Source organism: Heteronotia binoei, chromosome 2 (genome assembly GCF_032191835.1).
Source record: "Heteronotia binoei isolate CCM8104 ecotype False Entrance Well chromosome 2, APGP_CSIRO_Hbin_v1, whole genome shotgun sequence".
NCBI classification, from domain to species: domain Eukaryota; kingdom Metazoa; phylum Chordata; class Lepidosauria; order Squamata; family Gekkonidae; genus Heteronotia; species Heteronotia binoei.
In genome coordinates, this window is record NC_083224.1 from 882,421 (window position 1) to 907,637 (window position 25,217).

Below are 25,217 nucleotides of genomic sequence, written 5' to 3' on the forward strand. Positions count from 1 at the left end.
CCTTGGAACACAGGCGCTTGGCCTTTGGGGTTCGGAGCAGCACAGGAGGGGCCTTTAGCACCTGGGGGGATGGGGTGAGCACTCAGCGCACTCACTCAGAGGGAGAGAACCTGCTGCCTTGGCTGAACTCTGCTCTGAATCATAGAGTTGGACGGGGCCTCCAGGATCATCTAGTCCAACCCCCTGCACAATGCAGGAAATGCACAAATACTGCCTAAATTCACAGGATTTTCGTGCTGTCAGATGGCCACCCAGCCTCTGTTTAAAAACCTCCAAGGAAGGAGAGCCCACCACCTCCCGAGGAGGAAGCCTGTTCCACTGAGGAACCGCTCTCACTGTCAGGAAGTTCTTCCTCATGTTTAGGCAAAAACACTTTAGAATTAAATTCAACCTGTTGGTTCTGGTCTGACCTTCTGGGGCCACAGAAAACAGCCATCCTCTAGATGACAGCCCTTCAAGTACTTGAAGATGGTAATCATATCTCAGTCATCACCTCTCCAAGCTAAACGTACCCAGTTATCAAAGATTTCAGGTTTTCACGGCTGGTAACTCAATGCACAGCAGCCAAGAAGGTCAGAGCGCCTGCTCCGGCTGCAACGCCACTGAGGATGTTCTCCGCAGCTGAGAACGAAACGTCTGGAAGGAAAACTTTCTCCAGTAGAACACGGCACTTGAGCCCGAAAGATTCTACAAACCCTAATAAACATACTTAGCTTCTTCAGCTTTTCCTTGTACAACTTGGTCCCTAGACCTCTCACCATCTTCGTCGCCCTCCTCTGGACCCCTTCCAGCTTGTCTACATCCTTCTTAAATTGTGGTGCCCAAAAGTGAACACAAGACTCCAGCGGAGGTCTTACCAAAGCAAAGCGATACCATCACTTCACGTGAACTGGACACTATACTCAGGGCGTTTTTTGTAGCAGGAACTCCTTTGCATATTAAGCCACACACCCCTGACGTAGCCAGTCCTCTAAGACAGGGGTGGCCAACGGTAGCTCTCCAGATGTTCTTTGCCTACAACTCCCATCAGCCCCAGTCATTGGCCATGCTGGCTGGGGCTGATGGGAGTTGTAGGCAAAAAAATCATCTGGAGAGCTACCGTTGGCCAGCCCTGCTCTAAGAGCTTACACAGCTCTTGGTACAGAGCCTACTGTAAGCTCTGGAAGATTGGCTACATCAGGGGTGTGTGGCCTAATATGCAGAAGAGTTCCTGCTACACAAAAAGCCCTGACTATACTTCTGCTAATACAGCTCAAAAGTGCATTCGTTTTTTTAGCCGCTGCATCACACTGCTGACTCATGTTCAGTGTAGAGTCCACTAAGACCCCTAGATCCTATGATGATGCATTGGATTTTTCCTACCTCTGCAGAGGATACAGAGGCCAGCGGGGGGAGCCCTCCTCTCCAGCCTCAGGGGCTACACGCTGCCCCTCGCCTGCTTGCCATGCAGGGTCTTCCCCTCTACGCTGGAGGGGGGAGTTGTGGGCCCTGCCTGTCTCTGAGACTCACACATGGCCTCCGACTCTATGCAGGCAGCTGTCCAACAGGGCATGGGGCCAAGAAAGGCTGCCTTCCCAGAATAATGCCAACCATCTGCCAGGCCGAAGCAGCAGGGCTCAGTTCTCATGGACCTTCCTGACACGCCCAGGGAAATGCTGGTCACCACTTAGGTGTCTTCTCCAAGCCTGTTTGTCCAAAGATCCTGGAAGTTGTTGTTGTTGTTTTGCCATCTTCGGGGCATGGTCACTGAGGTGTGGGGGAATATTTGTGAGCTTCCTGCATTGCGCTGGGGGTTGGACTCGATGGCCCTGGAGGTCCCTTCCAACTCTATGATGGTGTAGTTTGGTGTAGTGGTTAAGTGTATGGACTCTTATCTGGGAGAACCAGGTTTGATTCCCCACTCTTCCACTTGCACCTGCTGGCATGGCTTGGGTCAGCCATAGCTCTGGCAGATTTGTCCTTGAAAGGGCAGCTGCTGTGAGAGCCCTCTCAGCCCCACCCACCTCACAGGGTGTCTGTTGTGGGGAAGGAAGGTAAAGGAGATTGTGAGCCCCTCTGAGACTCTTCAGAGTGGAGGGCAGGAAATAAATCCAATATCTTCATCTACCTCACAGGGTGTCTGTCGTGGGGGAGGAAGGGAAAGGAGATTGTGAGCCGCTCTGAGACTCTTCGGAGTGGAGGGCGGGATATAAATCCAATATCTTCATCTACCTCACAGGGTGTCTGTTGTGGGGGGGGGAGGAAAGGAGATTGTGAGCCCCTCTGAGACTCTTTGGAGTGGAGGGCAGGATATAAATCCAATATCTTCATCTACCTCACAGGGTGTCTGTTGTGGGGGAGGAAGGGAAAGGAGATTGTGAGCCCCTCTGAGACTCTTCAGAGTGGAGGGCGGGATATAAATCCAATGTCTTCTTCTATGCTTCTCTGTTGCCAGATGTTAAAGCAGCCCCTGACATGGGGACAGTGGGAGGTGGCCAGGTGAGCGTTCCTCCACACTCTGTGGGAAAGTTCTCTATCTACAGGAGACAGGTGATTCCAGGAAGGCAAAAGCCAGTAAAAATGATTTTAGATCCACAGACAACACAGCAAAGAGTCTGCTTCCCCTGTGTGGTGCTCTGAAGGGGGATTGCCTCCCCACAACAAATCTATACACCAGCTGTAAAACACTAAGCCCGAGAGAGAGAAAGAGAGAGGCCCTCCCGTCTGGCTGCGTGGCCCTTTGGCTGCCTGCAAGTGGCTGCCCAGCCTTTGGACTTCCCAAATCTCAGGCACAGGAAGGGGGGTGGGGGTGAGGGCTGGCTTCTTGCCACCTCCGTCAATTCACCAGGGACACATTTTCATCTGCAGCTAAAGCATTAGTTGGCTAATCATAATGATTAGCTCATTAAAGTTCCCCACCCGAGTAAATAGATTCCTCTCCCGCTCCCTGCCCCCTTGCCCCCCTCTCCGGCCTTGACCCAGGGTGGGACTTCCTTCCCTTTCTTGCCAAACGGGGGGTGGGAGGGGGCTAATTGCAGGGCTCTGGAGGATGTCCTGGCGGGGGTCCCTTCCCCAGAACTCCCAAGGGAGGCTGGGTCCTGATCCGAGGCTCCCCCCTCCAGCCAAGCCCCCTCTCCTCCTCCGTGAAGACAGAGGCCGGAGACATCCCCATCACTAAGCTGGTTTCCATGGCAACCCAGAGCAGAATCCTCGGCTACCCGGGCTCTTATGTAACAATACAGCTGGCCGGGCCGTGGGATACAGGCTGCTGCCTCCGTGGTGGCACAGATGAGCCTGGGGGAGGGAGAGGGCTTGAGACCCCTGTGGCCTCCCCCTCCCACACGTGCACCCACCCACGCCTCCTGCCCCCAAGCCAGACGCTGAGGAGCACTGAGCCAACCTAGTTACAAGATGTGAAGCTGGGCACCGCTGCCGTCTCTTTCCACGCATTCCGTCACTGCTCCTCCGTGGCAGGCTGGCCTGGCAGCCCCTTAGAGCAAAGCACAGAGAGAGGGGGCAGACCCCTTTCCACCCCTTCCCTGGCACTGGAGAAGCGGCAGTTGCCCTCTGCACACCCCCAGGGGCTTGTGGCATCCTCAGGTTCCGCTCAAGTAATAAGGAACAGGTGCCTGGGATGAGTGTGCAGGAGTCCGGCCACCACTGGAGGCTCAGCAGTGTCCCCAGCACTGGACAGACACTGTTTCTGTCACCAGCACCAACCTGTCTGTGAGGTAGGCTGCCACCCTCATGCAGCAGGTGCCCAGAGAGAGAAAGAGAGCAGCTTCTCATTCCCCTATGCCTCCCACCCTGCCCTGGCAGGGGAACCACGGCAGCTCCAAGGACTGAGGGACGGCCCTTCCAGGCAGGCTGTGTATGTGGCTGGCCAGCTCCTCCCCAGGGATGGAGCTCCTGCCCCTTCACTGGGGTCACAAAGGGGGCAGCGTGGAGGCCGCAGCTCCCTATACCCCCTGGCCCTCTTTCTCTTGGTACTGTAGCTTTACCAAGGGATTGGGAGGCAGAGTGGACACCAAGCTGAAGAGGAGGAGGAGAGGAGAAGAAGATTGGATTTATACCCTGCCCTTCACTTGGAGTCTCAGAGGAGCTTACAAATCACCTTTCCCTTCCCCTCCGCACAACAGGCACCCTGTGAGGGAGGTGGGGCTGAGAGAGCTCTGAGAGAAAAACTGCTCATGAGAGAACAGCAAGTGGAGGAGTGGGCAATCAAACTCAGTTCTCCCAGAGTAGAGTCTGCACACTTCACCTCTATCCCAAAGTGGCACGGCGCGGGGGCGGGGAGGAGAGCCCTGCAGGGGCTGCTGCCAGGGGAGGGGAGGGGAGCTGAGTGAGCCAGAGGGGCACAACAGGCTTCTCAAGCATTTGCAGAGGCCACCCTTCAGTCTTGCCTGGGAAGAAGCTGCGGCTTCCACGCTTCCCCCTTTGTGACCCCAGTGAAGGGACAGGAGCTGGGGAGGAGCTGGCCAGCCACATACACAGCCTGGCTGGAAGGGACGTCCCTCAGTCCTTGGAGCTGCCGTGGTTCCTCTGCTAGGCCTTTGCTGGCCTGCCCAGCCAGCAGCAGGGAGCAGGAGGAAACGCAGCCCCCTTCTCTTCTCCCCCCCCCCAAGCAAGAAGAGCCCCCCCCAGGCTGTTCAGCAGCAGGTGGGGGCCACAGCAGCAGGACTTCCCGCAAGCGGCGCTTCTGGATCAGGAGGGCCCCCAAAACACACGCTGGAGGCAAAAGATGTCACTGTGCAGCTGCGACAATGGGACGAAGGCAGAGCCTTCCGCCGTTCTCTTTCTTCTTCACGCCCCCCCCCCCTTCTACTGCTGCAGCCTGGCAAGGGAGTTTTCTCCTCACAGTAGGCAGGGCTGGGACTCTCTCTGTGGGTTTCAGGAAAGTGCAAAAGAACTTGGAGCCAAGTGGGGAGGGGGCAAAATCAAGGCCACACCTGTTTCTGCCAGAGCATAAGGTCTGAGTCCTGGGGGGCGGGGGGCATCCAAAGGCATAGGGTCTGCTGCAAAGTCTGAAGCCCCTTCGGCGTCTCCTCTTAGACAGCGATGCCCCCCTCCCCTCCCTGCCTTGCTTGGAAACCCCCTTCCCCTTTGGCTTCTAGCCGGCTGGCTGGCGTGGAGGGGTGGGGGAGGGGCAGGCTAAGGACCTATGGAAGGCCTGGCAGGCAGCCTGGGCCAAGGGCACAAACAGGCTCTTCGTGTTCTTTTGGCAGAGCTCCCTCCTGGACGGGGCTGCAGATCTGCTTGCTGCTAAGACGGGGCTGGCCCTGCCATCGGAGGACTGCCGGCTTTATGTCTTCATTGGGATGGGCTGCCCACGCCATCAGGATGGAAGCCCCAGAAACAGCCAGCACCACTGCATCCCCTTCCATTTGGCCAGAAGACATAAGAACAGAAGAGAAGCCCTGTTGGATCAGGCCAGTGGCCCATCCAGTCCAACACTCTGTGTCACATAAGAACATAAGAGAAGCCCTGTTGGAGCAGGCCAGTGGCCCCTCCAGTCCAACACTCTGTGTCACATAAGAACAGAAGAGAAGCCCTGTTGGATCAGGCCAGTGGCCCCTCCAGTCCAACACTCTGTGTCACATAAGAACATAAGAGAAGCCATGTTGGATCAGGCCAGTGGCCCATGCAGTCCAACACTCTGTGTCACATAAGAACATAAGAGAAGCCCTGTTGCATCAGGCCAATGGCCCCTCCAGTCCAACAATCTGTGTCACATAAGGACATAAGAGAAGCCCTGTTGGATCAGGCCAGTGGCCCATCCAGTCCAACAATCTGTGTCACATAAGAACATAAGAGAAGCCCTGTTGGATCAGGCCAACAGCCCATCCAGTCCAACACTCTGTGTCACATAAGAATATAAGAGAAGCCCTGTTGGATCAGGCCAATGGCCCATCCAGTCCAACACTCTGTGCCACATAAGAAGCCTTGTTGGATCAAGCCAGTGGCCCCTCCAGTCCAACACTCTGTATCACATAAGAACATAAGGGAAGCCCTGTTGGATCAGGCCAATGGCCCCTCCAGTCCAACACTCTGTGCCACATAAGAACATAAGGGAAGCCCTGTTGGATCAGGCCAATGGCCCATCCAGTCCAACACTCTGTGCCACATAAGAACATAAGAGAAGCCCTGTTGGATCAGGCCAATGGCCCATCCAGTCCAACACTCTGTGCCACATAAGGGAAGCCATGTTAGATCAGACCTGTGGCCCCTCCAGTCCAACACTCCGTGTCACATAAGAACATAAGAGAAGCCCTGTTGGATCAGGCCAGTGGCCCATCCAGTCCAACACTCTGTGTCACATAAGAACATAAGAGAAGCCCTGTTGGATCAGACCTGTGGCCCATCCAGTCCAGCACTCTGTGTGACATAAGAAGATAAGAGAATCCATGTTGGATCAGGCCAATGGCCCATCCAGTCCAGCACTCTGTGTCACATAACAACATAAGAGAAGCCCTGTTGGATCAGGCCAATGGCCCATCCAGTCCAACACTCTGTGCCACATAAGAAGCCGTGTTAGATCAGGCCAGTGGCCCATCCAGTCCAACACTCTGTGTCACATAAGAGCATAAGAGAAGCCCTGTTGGATCAGACCTGTGGCCCATCCAGTCCAGCACTCTGTATCACATAAGAGAAGCCCTGTTGGATCAGGCCAGTGGCCCCTCCAGTCCAACACTCTGTATCACATAAGAACATAAGAGAAGCCCTGTTGGATCAGGCCAATGGCCCATCCAGTCCAACACTCTGTGCCACATAAGAACAGAAGAGAAGCCATGTTGGATCAGGCCAATGGCCCATCCAGTTCAGCACTCTGTGTCACGCAGTGGCCATAAAAACCATCAGGAGGTTCACAAGTGGGGCCAGGACACTGTGCCCCCCAGGCACCCAGAATACAGAGCATCCCTGCCCCAGACAGAGAGTTCCATCAATACACTGTGGCTAAGAGCCACTGATGGACCTCTGCTCCTTGTGCTTATCCAATCCCCTCTTGAAGACCCACAGACTCAGGATCCTGCCAGGAAAGGTGGCTCCACTGAGGCCTGAGCTTTGGTAGGGGGCAGAAATGCCTCCCAGCTGTGCCCAGCCTCCCTCCCGCTCTGCAGGGACTGAGGCTATGTGACGACCCCCGTAGGGCCTCCAACAGAAGGAGCCGCCGACCTGACCAAGGAGGGTCTGCCCAGTGTCCAGGCCGCAGCCAGAGCTCTCCTGCAAGGGCCGATCCTTGTCATCCGGAGGTCAGCTGTAATAACAGGCGATCTCCAGAGCCCACCTGAAAGTTGGCAACACTACCTGAACCAAAGCCTGAGCAGCCACACTGGTTAAAGGGGATTGCAAGAACTTGCAGTGAGCCACTGTGGACATCCTTCCAAACTGGAGGGGGGTTGCCGGGTGTGACACCAAAGCTTTGGCACTCTCTCCACCCCCCCCCCCCACCCCCGTCCCCTTCTGTCTCCATCTTCTGCCTGCGGGTGAAGGCTTTTTGGTTCCACCTGAGATGCCCTCAATGAGGCCTCCTTCCTCACCACTGTTCAAATTGCTGATTTCATGTCTTGTATGTTCTCACTTTTTAAAGTTGTTTTAGTCATGTATTTTAATGATGTAATCAAAAGACTTTACTGCCTTGGTGCTTACGTTATGCTGAATGCTACCAGCCTATAGGTGGTTTTATGTCTTGTTGCCAATGAAGTGGATCATTGTTTTTGACCTAATTGGATAATTCTGTAATTATGGTATTGTTTAGTTTGGCGCAGAGTGGTAAAGCAGCAGTACTGCAGTACTGTGATCTGAACTCTCTGCTCACGACCTGAGCTCGATCCCAGCAGAAGCTGAGTTTTCACGTAGCCAGCTCGAGGTTGACTCAGCCTTCCATCCTTCTGAGGTTGGTCAAAGGAGTCCCCAGCTTGCAGGGGGGAAAGCGTAGATGACTGGAGAAGGCAATGGCAAACCAACCCGTAAAAAGTCTGCTGTGAAAACGTTGTGAAAGCAACGTCAGCCCAGAGTCGGAACTGACTGGTGCTTGCACAGGGGACCTTTCCTTTCCTTTGGTTTGGATACTATTTATTTAATGTTTTAATGCTGTACACCGCCATGAACCCACTTGTGGGATAGGGCAGGGTATAAATCAGGAAAAAAAAAATTAAATTAAATGTTTTGGAGGGAGCTAATTTTAAAGATTTTGAAATGTGGTTTTTTTTTTATCCTGTGTGTTTTAAATTGTTAGCTGGCTGGGTTGCCATTGTGAGGGCAGGAAGGCAGGATAGAAATTGTGTAGCCAAATCAGTGGGTGGGGGGCACCTCCCAAAGCAGGAGGGCAGGGAGGCCAGGTGGAGTGCGGCCTGCGGGAGCCAGACTCAAGCCAAGTGGAAAGGGCTTTTAAGAAATGGTCCCGGTTTTTGTTTTCCCTGGGCAGGTGCTCTGTCGCTACTCGGGCAAGAGCTGCAGTTGGGCTGGTGTCCCACCTCCTCCAAGATCAGGCCAGAAGTATCAGCCCCCACCTCCTCCTCACCTGGCCCGGACCATTACAGGGAGGGTTTCTGAAAGGAGAGAGATGCAATACGGTGTGGGGAGGACAAGGAGGGAGAGCAGCGCCTTTGCTGACTCACAGGCTCCTCAGAGTCAGGAGCCCCCTCTTTGGATTCTGCTGACTCACTGCTGGACACTCACAGGGCGGCTCATCTAGTCCATGGCCAGACTCCCCAGCGCGGTCGTCTGTGGGCTGGAGGAATCCTCTCCCACATGGACAGATGATGCTGTCCTATACTGGATCAGGCCCTCGGGTCAGTCTTGTCTACTCAGACTGGCAGCAGCTCTCTCTCCAGGGACTCGGGCAGAGAAAGGTCTTTCCCATCACCTCCCACCTCATCCCTTTCCACTGGAGGTGCTGCTGGGGATTGAACCTGGGGCCTTCTGCATGCCAAGCAGAGGCTCTTCCACTGAGCCACGGCCCTTCCCTAATAGTCTACAATCAGCCATTGAGGCCACACATGAAGCTGCCTCCTACTGAATGAGACCAGTGGTCTCTCAAGGCCACTCTTATACTGGATCAGACCTCCAAGCCATCAAAGTCCAACAGCAATGAAGATCCTGTGAATTTAGGGGGAGATATTTGTGAGTTTCCTGCATTGTGCAGGGGGTTGGACTAGATGACCCTGGAGGTCCTGCCAATCCTGTGATTCTATGAAAGTCAGCATTGCCTACTCCAGGGGTGGCCAATGGTAGCTCTCCAGATGTTTTTTGCCTACAACTCCCATCAGCCCCAGTCATTGGCCATGCTAGCTGGGGCTGATGGGAGTTGTGGAGAAACGCCATCTGAGAGTGTGGGTGCTTCATCCAAAAAGGCAGGGATCAGTAAATCCATTCAGCAGGCTGTGTAGCCTTCCCCTCACTCCCCCCCCTCCCTTCCAGAGCCAAACCAACAACGCTAGGGGGAAAGTCCCCTAGAGAAGCAGGAAGTGCTGTTGTTCTTGCCATGTGCTAGGCAGGAAGAGAGTGGGAGATTTGAGCCAGCGCTCGAGCAAGCATGTGGTGAGCAATGGAGGCTCCTGCCTGGGGGCCCCCAGGCAGGCAGACAAAGTAAGTCATTTTCTTAGGCAGATCAAGTATAGACCAGGGACAATACGATGCGTTTAAAAACCACCTTTATTTTGTTATGCTGTTTGCTGTGCTTTGCTGTGCGGTGCTGTGCTGTGCTAACTTTTTAAATGCAACTGTTTTTGTTTTGTTTTTCTTTTCCTATCTGTTTCTCTTTTTAAATAAATATATTTTTACTGTTTAAATGCTGGCAATCAATCTCTGTACCACCTAGATCCCCAGACCGCTTTAGACCACGCTGTTTTTAGGAAGGGGGCCCCAGGGAAGGGGGAAGGCATGCAGTTGGATAAGGTGCCAACCCTCCAGGGGTGCCCCAAAGAAGTGCTGAGGTCTCTGTGAAACCCAAGTGCAGGGTGGCAGAGGACCTTGAGGCCTGGCCTCACAGCTGGAGAGGGGGATTGGGAGTCCTGTTCCTCTCAATCTGAACCCCGGGACTGAGCAGGTGGTGGCAGCGAGCCCAAGGGGCAGGAGGAGAAATAGCTCCCTCCAGGAGTTGGCGACTCGATAGGGAGCTGACGGGACCGGGCCTGAAGGCAGAATCGGGCCGGTTCCGCCACACTTGGCGGCAGCGGTGGGATGAGAACAAACAGAGAACTTGATTGGCCAGGCATTTTTGGTTTTTGATGCGTGCAAGCACCCAGAAGAAGCAACAGCGGTTTTGTTTTCTTTTCGGGTCAACTGGAGTAGGGAAAGTTTAGCTAGTTAGGATGGAGCGTGCTAAGAAACTGGAAATCCTGAAGATGACAAAGCCACAGCTCCAGGAAGAGTGCGCAAAGCAAGAGCTGGAGTGGGACACCCTGACTGTAGTAGATATGCAAGTCCTCCTGTTGGAGCATCTTGAGCATGCAGGGGCCCCTGCAAAAGTGGCCCCCACCCAGTCAGAAGTAATCTTGCAGCTACAGTTGGAACTGGCAAGAATGCGTATCGAGGCGGACCGAGACCGCAGGCGGGAGGAAGCAGAGAGGGATGCAGTCCGCAGACGGGAGGAAAGAGAGAGAGAGGAACGACAAGCAGAGATCCGCAGACGGGAACAGGAAGAGCAACGTCGCCATGAGCTTGAGGTGCTACGTCTGGAAGCTGAACTAAGCAAAGAGATCCAAGTCACCCCCAAAGACTTTGCAGTGTACAAGGAGGGAGAAGACCCCTCCACATACCTCTCCACCTTTGAGAGGGCAGCCAAACAGTGGGGGATTGCAGAGGAGGACTATATGTCTTACCTCTGTAGCAACCTGACTGGAGAGCTTTCAGCCATCTATCACAGCATGCCTATGGAAGATGGGGGGATAACTTTTGCGGCCTATAAAGCCACTGTATTTAAAAGGTTTAAACTGGGGCCAGACCACTCCCGAAAGCAGTTCAGGGGTTTGGCTCCACAAGAAGGTAAATCCTATGCTGAATGTGGGGTAATGAAGGAACAAACAGTTCCAGTGTTATTGGGCCGGGATTTGTTGGTTGGCCAGTACTCTATCAATGCTGTAAACCGCAGCCAGACCCCCAGGGGGAAGTGGGAGGAGGAAGGCAACTTTAAGGAAGCCACCTCACCACCAACCAGGGAGGGGGAAACAGCCCAGGTTACTGAGGACGAAGAGAGGGCAGTCACCAAGGAGGGGGAGGCCCAGCCTGTCTCAAGCCCTGGAGTAGGGTGTTCCCAAGGGGAAGAGGGGTGTAGCTTTCCCCAAGTGCAGCAAGAGGCTGTGGATGTTCCTAGCGAGGAAGGGAACCTGTCTAGCGTAAAGGATGTGCATCCTGAAGAGACCGAGGTGGAGAGTGGAGATTTCACAGGAGGTTCTGAGAGCAGCAAGGCTAATGTGGGCTCAGAGGAGCACATAGCTGAAGGCTTGGGGGAACGGGAGCGGTTCCAGGAGGGGGTCCGGAGCGGCCTTAGGTTGGAACCGGTTCACCAAGTAGCTGTGGATCAGGAAGTGGGATCGTCCGAGACGCTCTCAGAACAGGTTGTCTTGAAGCAGGGCAGACAGGAGTCCTGGGAAGCTGTGGGACCTTCCAGGCAGGAAGGGGGTCAGTTGGGTAGTGCTGAAAAACCAACCGAGGGGACTGAGAACCCAAGCCAAACCCTCAGGGGAAGGTGGGGGGAGGAAGGCAACTTTAGGGAAGCCACCTCACCACCAACCAGGGAGGGGGAGGACCAGTCTGTCTCAAACCCTGCAGGAGGGTGTGCCCAATGGGAAGAGGGGTGCCAATTTCCGCAAGGGCAGCAGGATGCTGTGGAGTCTTCCAGGCAGGAAGAAGCTCAGTTGGTTGACAATGAAAAACCAACTGAGGGGGCGGAGAACCCAGATCAAACTTTGGCTGGGTGTTCTGGAAACAGTGGGACTAGGGGTGGCTTGAAGGAACAGATGATAGGAAGTCTGAGGGAGCCAGAAATGTTCCTGTCTGAGGTTCAAAGTGACCCTAGGCTGGATCCACTGTGTGAGGTGGCAAGGGACCAGAAAGTGGAGTTCTCAGAAGTTGAGACAGGGGCTAGGGTGATGGATGTCCTGCCACTTCATACTGGTGAACGGAAAGTGGAATGGGAGGGACCCCGTATGATTGTGGATGACCTGGGCGATGCTACTTATGTGGGGGCTATGGAGAAAATGGGAAAGGCAGTTAAAGTGGTGCAGGTGAATGTACCACAGCCAGTCTCTGCGAGGTCCATGGTGTTGCCCATAGGTAGGAAGGAAGGAGACAAAAAGAAGCTGGGACAGCAATTGTTTGCAGCACCAGAGGTAGTTTTCTGGGAGGACAGAGTGGACAGAGGGAACATTCCACCAATGAGGGATAAAGAAGAAGCAACTGTGTGGGAACTGGGCAGTTTCCAACCTCATATGTGGGGCCAGGAATTTCCTCCTTTGATGGACCACTCACCCCAGCAACAGCAGCAACGGAGGGAGAGCACCAAACTCCAGAGGTGGTCCTGGGAGATGGAGGAGTACATCTTAAAGACTGGACATTCCTGCTACATGCAGCCATGCAACGTTTTGTCCAGAAAGGACATGGGCACCTAGGGTGCTGGACTTTGTGTATTATTGGAGAAATACCGGAATGTTTGTGAAATATTTTGGTTAACGGGTTTCTCCTTGTTTGTTTGGATTCTGCTACGGGGTCACCTCTGTAGGAGGCAACCCCTCCGGCTCAGAATTTAAGGAGGGGGACGTGTGGAGAAACGCCATCTGAGAGTGTGGGTGCTTCATCCAAAAAGGCAGGGATCAGTAAATCCATTCAGCAGGCTGTGTAGCCTTCCCCTCACTCCCCCCCCTCCCTTCCAGAGCCAAACCAACAACGCTAGGGGGAAAGTCCCCTAGAGAAGCAGGAAGTGCTGTTGTTCTTGCCATGTGCTAGGCAGGAAGAGAGTGGGAGATTTGAGCCAGCGCTCGAGCAAGCATGTGGTGAGCAATGGAGGCTCCTGCCTGGGGGCCCCCAGGCAGGCAGACAAAGTAAGTCATTTTCTTAGGCAGATCAAGTATAGACCAGGGACAATACGATGCGTTTAAAAACCACCTTTATTTTGTTATGCTGTTTGCTGTGCTTTGCTGTGCGGTGCTGTGCTGTGCTAACTTTTTAAATGCAACTGTTTTTGTTTTGTTTTTCTTTTCCTATCTGTTTCTCTTTTTAAATAAATATATTTTTACTGTTTAAATGCTGGCAATCAATCTCTGTACCACCTAGATCCCCAGACCGCTTTAGACCACACTGTTTTTAGGAAGGGGGCCCCAGGGAAGGGGGAAGGCATGCAGTTGGATAAGGTGCCAACCCTCCAGGGGTGCCCCAAAGAAGTGCTGAGGTCTCTGTGAAACCCAAGTGCAGGGTGGCAGAGGACCTTGAGGCCTGGCCTCACAGCTGGAGAGGGGGATTGGGAGTCCTGTTCCTCTCAATCTGAACCCCGGGACTGAGCAGGTGGTGGCAGCGAGCCCAAGGGGCAGGAGGAGAAATAGCTCCCTCCAGGAGTTGGCGACTCGATAGGGAGCTGACGGGACCGGGCCTGAAGGCAGAATCGGGCCGGTTCCGCCACAGGAGTTGTAGGCAAAAAAATATCTGGAGAGCTACCGTTGGCCACCCCTGGCCTTCTCAGTCTGGCAGCTGCTCTCCAGGGTTTCAGGCAGAGGTCTTCCCCATCTCCTCCTACCCAATCCTTTAACTGGAGATGCGGGGGGTTGAACCTGGGACCTTCTGCATGCCAAGCAGAGGCTCTGCCACAGAGCCCCTTCAGGAGCGGGTTGGATATATTAGGGCTCTTCCAGGTAGTTCTCGGCCCCATGCAAAATACTTGAATGAGGTGCCATTAAAACAAAAACACAGAATCATAGAGTTGGAAAGGACTTCCAGGGTCAAAGACCTCCCAGTTTTTAAGAACATACAATGTGGCTGTGCACCCCCCCCCCATCTTGATCTAAATCTGGAAGGTGTCCCCTCCCAAAGAGCTGGCCACCCCTCAAATAACCTGTTATCACACACACACACACACACACACACCCATGAGGGGAAACATGCAATGAAGCCTCCTGGCTTTACTCTCTGGGTCTTAATAAAGGTTAAAGGTCAGAATGGGAATAATTGCCCCCCACCCGTAGGGGGTTATTGAGAATTCATTTGATTATTTATAGTCCCCCTTTCTCACTGGGTCTTGGGGTGGATGACTCAGAAAAGGTCAATACAGTCAACAGGACAGGACATTCAACAGACAATGGGATAGGATCCGACTTGTAGGTATCTGGAAGCAACCAGTGATCAGAAATAATAGTGAAGCGAAGCACAATTAGCAGCGGGACAGAGAGCATGACTGTTATACAGTGGTACAGTCTAGAGCAGGGGTGTCAAACTCATTTGTGATGAGGGCCGGATCTGACTAGGCCAGGCCATGTTGGACTAGGCCACGTGTATCTCTTTAAGATTAAGTAGCAGAGATATAAACTTTAAAAAGGACACAGACAAAGACAAGTTCTCTCTCCCCTTCCTCCCCCAAGGGAGGAGCCTCAGCCAATGGAGAAAAATAGAGGTTTTGTTCTGTAGTTCCTGCATGATTGAGGAAGCCTGGCAAAGCAAGCTGTGATGCAGAAGGAAGCAAGAGAGAGGGAGAAGGAAGCAGATGACGGCCAGTTGCTTGGGGGCCTGATTCAGACCTTGGGCCACATGTTTGACACCCCTGGCCTAGAGTTCCTGACCTTTTCTCCCAAACTTCTTTCTGAATCATTTTGTTTTAACATAGCCCTGTTTCCTGTGCAAAAAGCTGTGCCTTCTTGTCCTCACCCCCACATTTTTGTCCAAGGAAGCAGAAGGCCCCTTTGCACCTTAGAAGCTGGCTGAAGCAACACTCCCTCCCCCCCACCACCACCACTTGGAAGCCTCCCACCAGCAGAGAGCAGCACGGAGACTTGGGGTGAGGCTTGGGTGGCCAGCCAGAGAGACAGGGACCACCCAGATGCCTCAGGCCACGCTGGATCAATGAGAGAGGAGCAAGGGAAGGTATCTCTAGGCAGGCATGTTACAAACAATATTCCCTCTAGGCTGAGTGAGTGTGAGCTAGCTAACAAGATTTTAGCCTCAAGCTCACACATTTTTGTCTTAGCTCAAGAAAAATGGCCCCAGAGCAAACTAATCGATGCAGCAGCTCGCAGCTTTAATGCCAGCAGCTCTTCAAAATAGAATTTCTGCTCACAAGGCTCCGCAGCTTAGAGGGAACACTGGTTGCAAAGACATCCCCAGTTTGGCCTTCTTTGCGCGCAACACGGCAAGGGCTGGCCTCCTAAGGAAAGCCAGATGGCCCTTCTGCACCACCCATCAAAGCAGGGAGTGGCACACAATTCACAGGGGCCAGCCCTAAAAAGGCCATTTGTGTAGTGGGGAGAGCTTTGCCACTGCCCCACGGCTGCTTCCTGCCTTGTGCAACACTCAAAGTGGGAAGGAGTGGAATGGGGAGGGCGATGAAGATGGTGAGGGGTCTGGAGACCAAGTCCTATGAGGAAAGGTTGAAGGAGCTGGGCATGTTTAGCCTGGAGAGGAGGCGGCTGAGAGGTGATAGGATCACCATCTTCAAGGACTTGAAGGGCTGTCCTATAGAGGATGGTGTGGAATTGTTTTCTGTGGCCCCGGAAGGTAGGACCAGAACCAATGGGTTGAAATTAAATCAAAAGAGTTTCCGGCTCAACCTGAGGAAGAACTTTCTGACCATTAGACCAGTTGCTCGGTGGAACAGGCTTCCTTGGGAGGTGGTGGGCTCTCCTTCCTTGGAGGTTTTTAAACAGAGACTAAATGTCCACCTGACAGCAATGAAGATCCTGTGAATTTAGCGGGAGGTGTTTGTGAGTTTCCTGCATTGTGCAGGGGGTTGGACTAGATGACCCTGGAGATCCCTTCCAACTCTGTGATTCTATGAACTTCCTGACCGTTAGAGCAGTTCCTCGGTGGAACAGGCTTCCTCCTTGGGAGGTGGTGGGCTGTCCTTCCTTGGAGGTTTTTAAGCAGAGGCTGGATGGCCATCTGACAGATGCATGGTGCAGGGGGTTGGACTAGATGACCCTGGAGGTCCCTTCCAACTCTATGGTTCTATTATTCTAAATTTCCACAGGCTTCCTCGGGAGGTGGTGGGCTCTTCTTCCTTGGAGATTTTTAAAGAAAGCTGGCAGCAATGAAGATCCTGTGAATTTAGGGGGAGGTGTTTGTGAGTTTCCTGCATGGTGCAGGGGTTGGACTAGATGACCCTGGAGGTTTCTTCCAACTCTATGATTCCAGGGTAAAAGTGTCATGTGCTGAGATTTCCCCTCTTACTTCAAGGTCTTAGGAACTCTCAGCCTCTGAGGCATGGCCTCCCCACCCCCAGGGCTGTGCCAGAGTTTAGACTCCCTCCAGAAGCAAACACACCTACCCACACCAAAGCCACCTTTCCCACAGCTCTGCCCCGCATGCCCACACACACTCTTGACAGGCACCACTGCAGAGGTGTCCACACCAGCGCTGCCAGCTCCCGGTTCAGAAAGACCTGGAGATCTGGAGAGGCGGGTTTAAGGAGAGGAGGGGGCTCGGTTGGGAGCATGCCTTCCCAAGCAGCCATTTTCTCCAGGAGAAGGGGAGTAAATGTTTCATATAAATAATATAAATTGTGCACACGTGATCCTATAGTGTAGTCTGGAGATCACCTGTCAATCCAGGAGCTCTCCAGCCCACCCACCCCCTGAAGATGGCAGGCCCAGGCACAGGCAGGTAGCTATGCCAGAGGGGGCAGGGGGTGCTGCCACCTTGGATGAAGGCAGAGGCCTCCTCAAGACCCCCAAGAGGGGAGGGAGAAGGGGGCATGGCACCCAGGCTGCTGCTCATTTCTGCCCACTCTGTCTCTCTCCCTGGCAGCCTGGCCCCTCCTCTGCTCGAGAGCGGCCCAGTCCCCAGGCCGGGAGGGGTCTGTGTTCCCTGCAGTCCAGCATGTTGCGCCAGCTGCCCCCTCCCCTCTCGCCTTCCGCACGTGGAGAAATCCAGAGCAGCAGCAATGCAGTCCCTGGACCTCCTTCTCCCCCCCTTGCGGTGGGGTCGGAGTCGGTCCCCAGTCCCCCTCCAAGCAGGCGGGAGTCCCGCACTGCTCACTGCAGGGCCTGATGGGAGGGAGGGGTGCCTTCTGGCTGTGGCTGGAGGGTGGCGCAGGCTTTGCCCAGAGCTGGCGGGGCAGCTGGGGGCAGGGGGGTGGGGACAGCCATCAGGCAGTCTGGCCTGGCCGGGTTCTCCCTGCCACCAGCCAATGGTTGGATGACTCCCACGCACCACCCACCCGCAAGATGCTCCAGACAGCCTCGTGCCTGCCTCTGAACCAGACCCCCTCGGGCCGCTCAGGTCGGTATTGTCTACACTGACTGGCAGCTGCTCTCCAGGGTCTCAGGCAGAGAAGGGTCTTTCCCATCACTGATTACCTGGTCTCTTTTCCCTGGCGAGGCTGCCGGGGATTGAAACGGGACCTTCCGCAGGCCAAGCGGAGGCTCTCCCACTGAGCCACGAGGGCCCCTCCCTTGGGTGCAGCCTGACTCCAGGGTTTGGGGCTCTGGGGGTGGCCTGGAAACACAGCAAGGCCTAGAGAGGGGAGGCCAGAGAAAGGTCTGGGCCTAGGCAGGTGAGAGCCAGCCCCAGCCCTCAGAAGCAGCAGCAGCAGCAAGTCTGCCTCTTCGATTCATCCTCCGAACGGCCTTCCCTCCCTCCCTCCCTCCCTCCCCGGGGATCACTCAACAGGAACCAGCCTTTTAATTTTCGGTGGTGGCTGGCAAGGCTTGCGGCTGGATTACTGGCAGGGAAACAACAGCCCCAGCGCGAAGATCAGATAATCCTCAAGCCAAGCGGAGGGAGGGGGGGTGGAGAGAGGAACAGAACACGGAGGCAAGAAGCTGCTTCCCTCCCCCCACAAGAATCAGAGCCTTCCCCGAAAGGGTCTGAGAGCCCTCGTGGGCGGGCAGGGAGACCTGGCCACATGGAGCTCCCATCTCCACCCTTCACGAGAGGTCATAGAATCATAGAGTTGGAAGGGACCTCCAGGGTCATCTACAAAAGACCAGTCTTCTGTCCTGCACTCATTCTGCCCCCTCCCCCCAGCAGCCAGCCGAGGCCCAAAGAATCTGAACCAATTAGAGGCAGAAGCCTCCCTGCCTGGTGTGGCTGCCAAGAGCACACTCCCCACGCCCACACTCCCTTGCCCCTTTCCTCTCTCCCCCAAGGGGCTGTGGGTCTGGCCTGAGAGCACCACATGCCCTCAAAGCAGGGAGGGGGTGGGATCCCCTTGTGCAGGGCACCCAAAAGCCCATCTCGGCCCTTCCGCAGGCACACCACCTTTTCCTCCCTGGGGCAAGCCAGGGGCACTGCCAGCTCTCCCCACTGGGCAGAACTGGATTCCTTCCTCTGTCTGAGCAAGTAATAAGAGCATAAGTGGAGCCCCACTGGATCAGGACATGGCCCATCTGGTTCAGCATTACGTCTCAAATGCTGGCCAACCAGATACCTTGGAGGGCTAACCAAAGGGCATAGAGGCTAAGGCCTTCTGCAGATAAGAACCTCAGAAGAGCCCTGCTGCAACAGACCAGTGAGAGTTCATCTAGTCCAGCCTCCTGTCTCACACAGTGGCCAACCAGTTCCTCTGGAGGGCCAACAACAGGGCAGAGAGGCCGAGGCCTTCTGCTGAGAAGAACATCAGAAGAGCCCTGCTGGGTCAGACCAGTGAGGTTCCATCTAGTCCAGCATCCTGTCTCACACAGTGGCCAACCAGTTCCTCTGGAGGGCCAACAACAGGGCAGAGAGGCCGAGGCCTTCCGCTGAGAAGAACATCAGAAGAGCCCTGCTGCAACAGACCAGTGAGAGTTCATCTAGTCCGGCCTCCTGTCTCACACAGTGGCCAACCAGTTCCTCTGGAGTGCCAACAACAGGGCAGAGAGGCCGAGGCCTTCCGCTGAGAAGAACATCCAAAGAGCCCTGCTGGATCAGACCAGGGAGGGTCCATCCAGTCCAGCATCCTGTCACACAAAGTGGCCAACCAGTTCCTCTGGAGGGTCAACAACAAGGCAGAAAGGTCGAGGCCTTCATAAGAACATCAGAAGAGCCCTGCTGGGTCAGGTCAGTGGGGGTCCATCTAGTCCAGCCTCCCATCTCATGCAGTCGCCAGCCAGTTCCTCTGGAGGACCAACAACAGGGCAGAGAGGTTGAGACCTTCCCCTGTCTCTGAGATTCAGTGGTTGACTGCTTAAAGAACATAAGAGAAGCCATGTTGGATCAGGCCAATGGCCCATCCAGTCCAACACTCTGTATCACACAGTGGCCAATACACACACACACACACACACACACACTGTGGCTAGTAGCCACTGATGGATCTCTGCTCCATATTTTTATCCAATCGCCTCTTGAAGGTGGCTATGCTTGTGGCCGCCATCACCTCCTGTGGCAGTGGATTCCACATGTTAATCACCCTTTTGGTGAATAAGTACTTCCTTTTATCCGTTTTAACCTGACTGCTCAGCAATTTCATCGAATGCCCACGAGTTCTTGTATTGTGAGAAAGGGAGAAAAGGACTTCTTTCTCTACTCTCTCCATCCCATGCATAATCTTGTCAACCTCTATCATGTCACCCTGCAGTCGCCGTTTCTCCAAGCTAAAGAGCCCCAAGCGTTTCAACCTTTCTTCATAGGGAAAGTGCTCCAAACCTTTAATCATTCAAGTTGCCCTTTTCTGCTTCTGTACAAGGAGGTTCCCGTTAGTCCCCATGGCTGGCAGCCTCCTCCATAAATCTGCTGAATCCTGTTTAAAAGTTGTCTATGCCTGTGGCCATCATTACCTCCTCTGGTAACCAAGGCAGGAAAAGGGTCTCAGACACAATTCTTAGTGAGATTCTGAGGGTGTGGGGCTCCTGCGGGGCCTGTAGGATTCCTCCCTCTTGCCCTGTCCCAAGGCCACACCCTCTGCCTTCAGGTGGCCCCTTGAAGAGCCCCGCCTTGTCCCACACGGAGGGCAAAGCACCACCCTCAACCACCCACCTATCTGTTGGGTCAGCTTATGGGGAACTGCAAAACAATGGCATAGAAGGCAGCCATTTTGTTCCTCTCAGTCTGACCAGGGGCTGGCTTGACTTGCTCTCTGGCACCAGGGCCAGTGTGGCATACCTCAGGAGCTGAGGATAGGCCCATGCAGAAGGGAGGGGAATGAGGTAGGGTGGAGATATACCCCACCTGTGGCACGTCAGAGCCCCTGCCAGGCTTAGAGGAAGGTGTGTGGGTCTAGCTAGCTTGGGGGTCCAGCTCCTGAGTCGAACCCTTCCCCAGAGGCTCCGTGATTGGCTCTCTTGCTGAGCGCGGCATGAGATTCCTGCTGAGCGGACCAGGTGTTTTGACGTCCACCTGGCAGGCAAAAGACAGAAGGGGAGGCCCGCTCATTGCCTCGTATCTCTCTAGTGGTGTTTAAGAGGCATTAATCATGGTCTGTGGAAATCCTGACGGGAACGTCCACAGTAGAATGGCTCTGGGGAGCCTTCCTGAAGCTCTTCTGGGACACACAGACACCTTCGTCTACTTTAGGCAGGTGGAGTATCAGGACAGCCCCTCGCTTCCCATGTTTGCCCCCAAGATTCAGGTGTATTTTTGTACTTCTTGCTCTGACATCAAATTCCTAGGAAGGTCTAAGGCCCAGCACAGCCATCATGGAAATTCTGCCGCCTATGGACATATATGAAGCTGCCTATACTGAATCAGACCCTCTTTGGTCCATCAAAGTCAGTCTTGTCTCCTCAAACTGGCAGCAGCTCTCCAGCTGGACCCTTTTTAGTTGGAGATGCCGGGGATTGAACCTGGGACCTTCTGCTTACCAAGCAGTTGCTCTACCACTGAGCCACTGTCCCTCCCCAATCAGACCTTTGGTTCATCAGAGTCAGTCTTGTCTACTCAGACTGGCAGTGGCTCTCCAGGGTCTCAAGCTGAGGTTTTTCACACCTACTTGCCTGGACCCTTTTTAGTTGGAGATGCCGGGGATTGAACCTGGGACCTTCTGCTTCCCAAGCAGATGCTCTACCCCTGAGCCACCGTCCCTCCTCTGAAGGACAGCCAGGTATCATTTGTTGGCCATTCTGGCTGGGGATCGGGGGCCAAAGTCACCTGTCATCATCTCCTGGACTCAAGTGTGTGGTTCTCACATACACACAAACACCCCCCCACCCCCGCAATCTGGGGCTGAGGAGGCTGCTTGGCCTTCAGCAAACAGAGCTCTTCACAGACTCCTCCTCCGCTTCTCAGTCACCCCAGACTGATTTCCCACCTAGCAAAGCCGCATCCTTCCCTGCAGGTGTGTGTGAGAGAGAGGGCTGATGTCATGGAGGGCAGGCTCACTTCAGAAACCGTCTTGGGGAATTTTCCACCCGTTTCTACAAGGAACCAAGGAAAATGTGCCAGGAAAGAGACTCTCCATTACAAATGACAACACCCTCTCCCTAGTCCTTCAGAGTACTCAAAGCAGCACCAAGGATCCGAGGGAGGCTCAGTGGCAGAGAATCAGGTCACCAGGGGTGGGAAAGAGGCCTCTGTCTGAGGCCCCAGAGAGCCACAGCAGGCCAGAGTGCCCGACAAGATGGAGAGTCTGGCTCAGTAGAGGACAAATCTGCTCATGGTGTCCTCCTCCCCCCACAGCTAACCACTCAAGCAAGCCTTGAACTTTCCACCTGCCACTGGCCCATGAGGAAGTATGTCAAGGCTGATGGAAGAAGAAGAAGACCGCAGATTTATACCCCGCCCTTCTCTCTGAATCATTGTCTCAGAGTGGCTTACAATCTTCTATATCTTCTCCCCCCACAACAGACACCCTGTGAGGTAGGTGGGGCTGAGCGAGCTCTCCCAGAAGTTGCCCTTTGAAGGACAACTTCTATAAGAGCTATAGCTGACCCAAGGCCATTCCAGCAGGTGCAAGTGGAAGAGCAGGGAATCAAACCCAGTTCTCCCAGATAAGAGGCCACACACTTAACCACTACTCCAAACTGGCTCTCTGGCCCAAACAGAATCGCTTTGCCACCTAGGACTGCTAGAGACCCCTGAAAGATCTGTGGCTCTTGCACCTGTCTCCCCTCCTGAGGGAGACAACGTCGTTTCAAACGGGCTCGCCCTTTCCTTGCCCAGTGCCAAAGGGGCGGCAGCAAGCGCACTCTTCGATCAGCCACAGCATTTCCACTGGCCTAGTCACACAGCGGGGCAGCTGCCCCCAGTACCCAGCACCTCCTTCTCCTGGCGGGCCTCCTCGCCCGGTTACAGCAGCCTGCACCCAGGGGTTCTTCCGGGTTCCTTACTATGGCACGTCTAAGCCTTCATACATTTGGGGAGGTCAAGTGAGTGGGCTTGACTCTGAGACACACTCGCCTTGGCCAAGCAAAAAGCGGAAGAGCTTCAAACAGGCCTGCGTTCAAGAGCCACCCGCCCACATGAACAGCGGCAAGTGGTGACACACAAGTATTGATCCCCCCCACACACACCCACTACGGTGCGCTCCCCCCTCACCCCCCCCCCAGCCACTGGACTCTTGCAGAAGTTGCTGCCACCCCTCAGCCCCCACATTTCGGACCTCCCCCTCCTTGAGGTGGCATGGGAGTCGGAGGGCAAGGAGTGAAGGTGTCAGGCCAAGGCAGTGCAGAGGTGTGCTGCTCCCAGCCCGGGAAGAGGTGTCCCCCCTCCCTTGGGCAGCTGGTATCCCCTTTGGCTCCCGTCCCCCCCTCCCCCCAGCATTCCCATGCAGAGACCTGCAGTCTAGAGCACCGCACTGTGCCCCAGTTCTGCCAATGGCTACGAAGCTGCGTCTTTCCCTCCCTCTTTCCCTCGGCGAGGTCGGGGGCGGCCTCCCCGCTCTGCCAGCAACCCCCTCCCGCCCCCAGCAGCCCAGCTGAGGAGGGGGCGTCCCGGGAGAGGGGAGCCGGGGCTGGGGGGCTCTGTGCACGAGCTGCGTGGCGAAGCGGTGCGGCTCTGCTGGCGCTGCATTGAGGCTGCAGTAGAGGATCTGCCGCTGGAGCAGCAGGCGGGGGGGAAGAGCGCCCGGGCAGTCCCGGCATCGCCGAGCGGGGCTGGGGGGCGTCTGGGGGGGCAGAGCCGAGGCGGGTCCCGGTGTGGGGCCTGAGCCGGCTGAGGAGGGCTCCCCCTTGCCCGTTCCGCCTGGCGCAGAAGCGCGTCCCGGGCCCGGCAGGGTTTCAGCACCACGGACAGCGGCGCGTCCAGCCCGCCAGCCCCGGGCTCGCTGCGTAGCCTCTGCGGCCGCCTCGGGCGTCTGGGAGCCGGGGGAGCCGGCCCGGGACAGCGCCGAGGAAGCCGCCCTCCTGCCCTCCTGCCTGGCCCAAATGTCTCCCCGGCGGGGTCGAAGGGGAGGGCAGCGTCGGGGGGCTCCAGGGGCTGGACGGCGGCACATCCCAGCGGCGCGGGGGAGGAAGCAGCCGCGGGGCCCCGCTGGCTGGCGGGGGAGGGAGGGAGGGCCTGGAGCCGCGCGCCCCTTACCTTGGCTGGGCCCCCCGTCGCCGTCCTCGCAGTCCGTCAGGTTGTTCAGCATGGCGGCCGCCCGCTGCTCGCCCGCTCCCGCCTGGCCCCGGTCGCCTCGGTCGCTCCGGCTGGCTCCTCCGCTGCCTCCGCCGGGGCTCGCTTCGCCTCGTGCGTCGCTGCAGTGCAGAGCAGCCGTCCCCGCCGCCCGCCCGCCCGCTCAGCGCCTGCTCGCCTTCATCGCGTATTCAGAAGGCATCTCTCCGTCGGAGCAGCGGCGGCGGCGGCGGCGGGGCAACGGAGGAGGGGCGAGGAGCAGCGCGCAGCCACGAGCCCCGCACCTCCCCGGGCAGCGCAGCGCAGCACAGCTCTGAGTCGCTGGCGGAGGAACTAGGGCGGGCGGGCGGGCGGACAGCTCGGGCGCGGGCACTGCGGCTCTCCCCCCGCCCTCCGCCCCCCCTCACCAATTCGCAAGCAGGGGGAGGGGCTCCTGTCCCACCCCGCCTGGGCCAAACCCTCCTCCTCAGGTAAACAAGTCCCTCCTAGGGCTACAGAACCAGGATGCAAATCGAGAGCGGCAGAGCCCCCCCCCCCCAATACCTGCCTGAAGGGTCCCCGCCCCCACTTCCTGAGAGGGCCTCCAGTCCTCTCCTTCCCCACACGCGGGGGATTCCCTGCAAGGAACAGCTGCTGCCCCCCACTCCCCAAAAGGCCCCAGACCCAGCCTCAGCATTATGCAAGGACTCTGCTGGGGAGAAAAAGGGAAGAGGGCACCCCCAGGCACGGCCCCTCCCAGGATCTCCCCCTCCTTCGGGGAGCCCCCACAAAGCCCCTGGAGCCCCCAAGAGGTGCAGGGGTTTGGCAAAGGCAGTGGTGGAGGGAGGGGGGAGGGGTCGCATGGCAGAGCCCAAGTGGGCGTGCTCTCAAAGCCCCAGAACAAACGGAAGGAAGTGCCTCTGAGCATGTGCTAAACATCTTTTGCTGCAGCAGACGGATAAGTCAAGGTGGAGACTTCGGGCCTCAGTCACTCTCCTTGGGGAAGGGCCGGATCCCGCTCCAGGAGTGCCTGAGAGACCAACCAGATCCCCAAGGTATCTGCGTTTGAGTCCAGTGCTCACTCCCTAAAGCTCCTCTACTAAAACTCTTGCTGGTTCCTCAGGCACTTCTGGAATCAACCCTTCCTGCGAAGCAACCCAGCTGCTCTCTGAAACTGCCTCCGTGGGGAAGGGAGCCCCCAGCGGGCACTTTCTCACCCACTGGGCTCCACACCGAGCCTGCAGAGGAGACACCAGGACAGCTGGGCCCAGCCTCCTCTGTCAGCTTCCCCTCTGGCTCCACCCCCCCCCCCCCTCTGGGCCCTTCCCTGCCCCAGCACCACCGGCCTTGAACATAAGAGAAGCCCTGTTGGATCAGGCCAGTGGCCCATCCAGTCCAACACTCTGTGTCACATAAGAGAAGCCCTGTTGGATCAGGCCAATGGCCCCTCCAGTCCAACACTCTGTGCCACATAAGAACATCAGAGAAGCCCTGTTGGATCAGGCCAGTGGCCCCTCCAGTCCAACACTCTATGCCACATAAGAACATCAGAGAAGCCCTGTTGGATCAGGCCAATGGCCCCTCCAGTCCAACACTCTGTGCCACATAAGAACATCAGAGAAGCCCTGTTGGATCAGGCCAAGGGCGGGCCC

The 25,217-nt window shown here is 55.9% G+C and overlaps 1 protein-coding gene across 1 annotated transcript in view; it reads right to left on the reverse strand.

Moving 5' to 3' along the window:
- SLC12A5 (solute carrier family 12 member 5) overlaps nt 1-23,641 on the reverse strand; it is a 107,344-nt gene extending 83,703 nt beyond the window's left edge. The window contains exon 1 of the mRNA XM_060263792.1: nt 23,551-23,641. Coding sequence (XP_060119775.1) covers nt 23,551-23,602 — 52 coding nt within the window. The 5' untranslated portion in view covers nt 23,603-23,641. The remainder of the gene's footprint in view (nt 1-23,550) is intronic.
- Nucleotides 23,642-25,217: the final 1,576 nt, after the last annotated feature.